This window comes from Hyla sarda, chromosome 2 (assembly GCF_029499605.1).
Source record: "Hyla sarda isolate aHylSar1 chromosome 2, aHylSar1.hap1, whole genome shotgun sequence".
NCBI classification, from domain to species: Eukaryota; Metazoa; Chordata; class Amphibia; order Anura; family Hylidae; genus Hyla; species Hyla sarda.
This window is the reverse complement of record NC_079190.1, coordinates 441,967,435-441,970,477: the sequence shown is the minus strand read 5'-3', so window position 1 is coordinate 441,970,477 and position 3,043 is coordinate 441,967,435. Positions and strand designations below refer to the sequence as shown.

The 3,043-nt window shown below is 45.8% G+C and overlaps 1 protein-coding gene across 1 annotated transcript; it reads left to right on the top strand.

Moving 5' to 3' along the window:
- Positions 1-1,031: 1,031 nt before the first annotated feature.
- On the top strand, positions 1,032-2,513 carry LOC130357007 (Ig-like V-type domain-containing protein FAM187A). The gene has a single exon (XM_056559284.1). It carries the CDS (start codon positions 1,130-1,132, stop codon positions 2,375-2,377), a length of 1,248 nt encoding a protein of 415 aa, XP_056415259.1. The 5' UTR covers positions 1,032-1,129; the 3' UTR covers positions 2,378-2,513.
- The last annotated feature ends 530 nt before the right edge of the window (positions 2,514-3,043 follow it).

The following is a 3,043-nucleotide window of genomic DNA, read 5'->3' as shown; positions in this document are numbered from 1 at the left end:
GAAGAGCACCGACGATGCAGGGGATCCCGATGAGGACGCGCCGGAGCCCGAGGACAGGTAAGTGATCGTCAGCAGACCACACGGGGCACCGTAAACGGCTATCTGGCGGCAGCTGAAGCAGTCTGTGCTGCCGGATAGCCATTTATGCGATGGCCCCGACATACAAAAGCATCGTATGTTGATGCTGCCTCTGAGAGGCCATCTTATGTTGAAATGATCGTATGTCGGGGCCATCGTAGGTCGGGGGGGTCACTATATTTGGCTTGCAGAAGTTTGCTTAGATCAGTGTCCCCCAACCTTTGACTCTCCAGGTGTTGGAAAACTACAACTACCTTCATTCACTGACAGCTTGGAATAGCAGTTGCACTTTGTAGATTAGTGTTTCCCATCCTGTGGTTTTCTGGCTGCTCCCAGACTAAAACTCTTACTATTCCAGACACAGCACCACACCTGACCATAGGCTGTGTCTGGTATTGCAATTTTGCTCCATAAGCCTGCCATGACGCACAGTTGTTTCTATTCTTTTCTTTTTAAACTGCCCCTGCAGTGGTTAAGCCCCAAAGTGTATTCTAAAGGAATGAGAAATAAAAAGAAAGGACTTGTACTTCTCCTTCCCACTGGATCCACTGCTGGCCTTGGCTCAATAGCTGCAGTGCAGTATAAAAAAACAAAATAGAAACTGTCGTGTGTGAAGGCCGCCTTATGGTGGATTGTGCTCAACCAGACACATATAGGGGGAGATTTATCAAAACCTGTGCAAAGGAAAAGATGGCCAGATTTTCTGCAGAGGCCTTGTTAAAAATGAAAGAAGCGATCTGATTGGTTGCTATGAACAACTGGGCAACTTTTCCTCTGCACAGGTTTTGATGAATCTCCCCAATACTGTGATGCTTTTTTTGGCAGAAAGCAGCCACAATTTTTTTTAACCCTGGACAACTTTTCTAACAAAAAGGTATTGAGTAAAGCAGATCAACTCCTTAGGAGACATGCAATAGAACTTAGAATCTTAAGGAAGTGACATCATCATGACACGGTGGTGTCTCTCAGGTTATACCGATAGCAGTCAACAAATGATCCCACTTGATGCTTTATCTTGCATACGATTAGACTGCTACTCTTCTACCTGAAGATGATGCTTCGATATTGTCCTCTTCTCGCTTTTGTAGCTGCCATTTTCTTGCTTTATTTCATTCCTGCAAGCAGCTCAACCACTATTGCGAAAGATGACGACATACTCAGCTCTACAAAATGCCCGGCATACCTCCTGTTTGAAACGGCTGCTTATCTGTCTGACGTGACAATTGAACTTCCTTGCCAATGCAAGCCTGAGGAAACAAAGTACGTGGTATGGTACTACCAGAAGAAGAGCGGAGACAAGCCCATGGTCCTCACAGACTTCAAAGGTACGGTGCAACTCGATGTAGAAAATGTTCGGGACGCTTATGATACCTCTTTAAAGTTCACTATCCGGATGTTCAACCTTATTGTACATAAGGCACAAATAGAAAATTCCGGAAATTATCTATGCGGCACACAGGATGGACACTTCTTTTATGGATACAATGTTGACATTCAGGACTCCAAGGATGCCCTTGTATCTTTTGTAGAGAAAGATGGCAAACCACAGCCACATCTGAAAAACAAATACTTTGTGGCCTTCACCACTTTTTCGGATTGGACAGTGTGTGACCGATGTGATGTCAGAGGGGAACAAAGGAGCATTGGCCTGTGCTATGTCAATAGTTCCTACCTCAACCCCAGATTTCATGCAAACAAAAATGATGTGTCTTCATGTGGCTCAGAAGCCGTTCCACTCAAATTCAAGAAATTGCTCTCCAAGCGAAGACCAGAGATCATGATCCGGAGCTGCATGACTAAATGTCATGTGCGGAAGAAGGGAGTTATGGGCATGTTGAGCACTCTGATGCACACTATAGGAAAGCTTAAAGATTACATCCCATGGATCTCTAAGGTACCAATGGAGATTCATACTCAAACAATGGGCAGCAGAATGAGTATTTCTTGTCCAGGAGTAAGGCCGGAACATGCGGTGGCCTGGGACAAAGATAATGAGCGACTTTATCTCACAGAGAATCTAATTGGTGCTAAAAAGTCTATGAGAGTCTTCATTGATCATGGAGGCCATCTGAACTTTCGCTCCATCCAGTACAGTGACGCAGGAACCTACTATTGCTGGCTGCAGGGGAAACTGACGGCCGGCTTTAAGTTGTCTGTGCAAAGAGATCCTCTGAAAAAACGTAAGTTCAGCGATCCTGATGCTATATTTGTCATGAAGAACATTTTGATAAGTATTCCAGTGCTCATCATTATCTTCATCGTCGTTCATTGTGCAAAGTTCTTTTGCTGTTGTACCTGAGCCTCCTCCTGTGTGCCGAACATTGCAGTTCAATACATGATGACGGAGTATGAGATCCATACAGAAAAGAAGAAGATGTCTTCTATATATCTAGTGTTGCTTTGCATGTTAATATTAATAAAACTAATAAAATGCTTCCGTGTATTTTTTTTTTTATATAAGTAACAAAGTTCATGGTCTGTTTAACCCCACCAAGACCAAGAGCGTATCTGTATGCCCTCTGTGTTTCTCTTCACCACCGGTAATCTGGTGGTGAATGGATCAGGATGCCTGCCATCGAATCAGGGCTGCCTGCCGTTACCTGCACGTGAATAAGGACTCCTGCTGGGGGTGACAATGACGGCACCCACTCCGCTCCTCTTCCAGAGGGCGAGAGCGGGTGCTGGGAGGTGATACCAGCAGAAGGGGCCCCCCAATCCCTGGCGTCAGTAGCGGTATTGCGGGCCCCAGAACTGGCGGCGATGATCAATGGCGAGAAAATGACAGCAGCAGCAGGAGGTGAGGCCTTGCCTCCTGCTGTTGCTTAGCAACAACTCCCAGCATGCACAGCCAAAGGGCATGCTGGGAGTTGTAGTTTTGCAACAGCTGGAGGCACAACTACAACTAGCAGCATGCTTTTTGGCTGTCAGTGCACGCTGAGAGTTTTAGTTTTGCAACAGCTGGAGG

Coding starts and splice junctions, on each gene's coding strand:
- LOC130357007 (XM_056559284.1), top strand. CDS start 1,130: ATGATGCTTCGATATTGTCCTCTTCTCGCTTTTGTAGCTGCCATTTTC.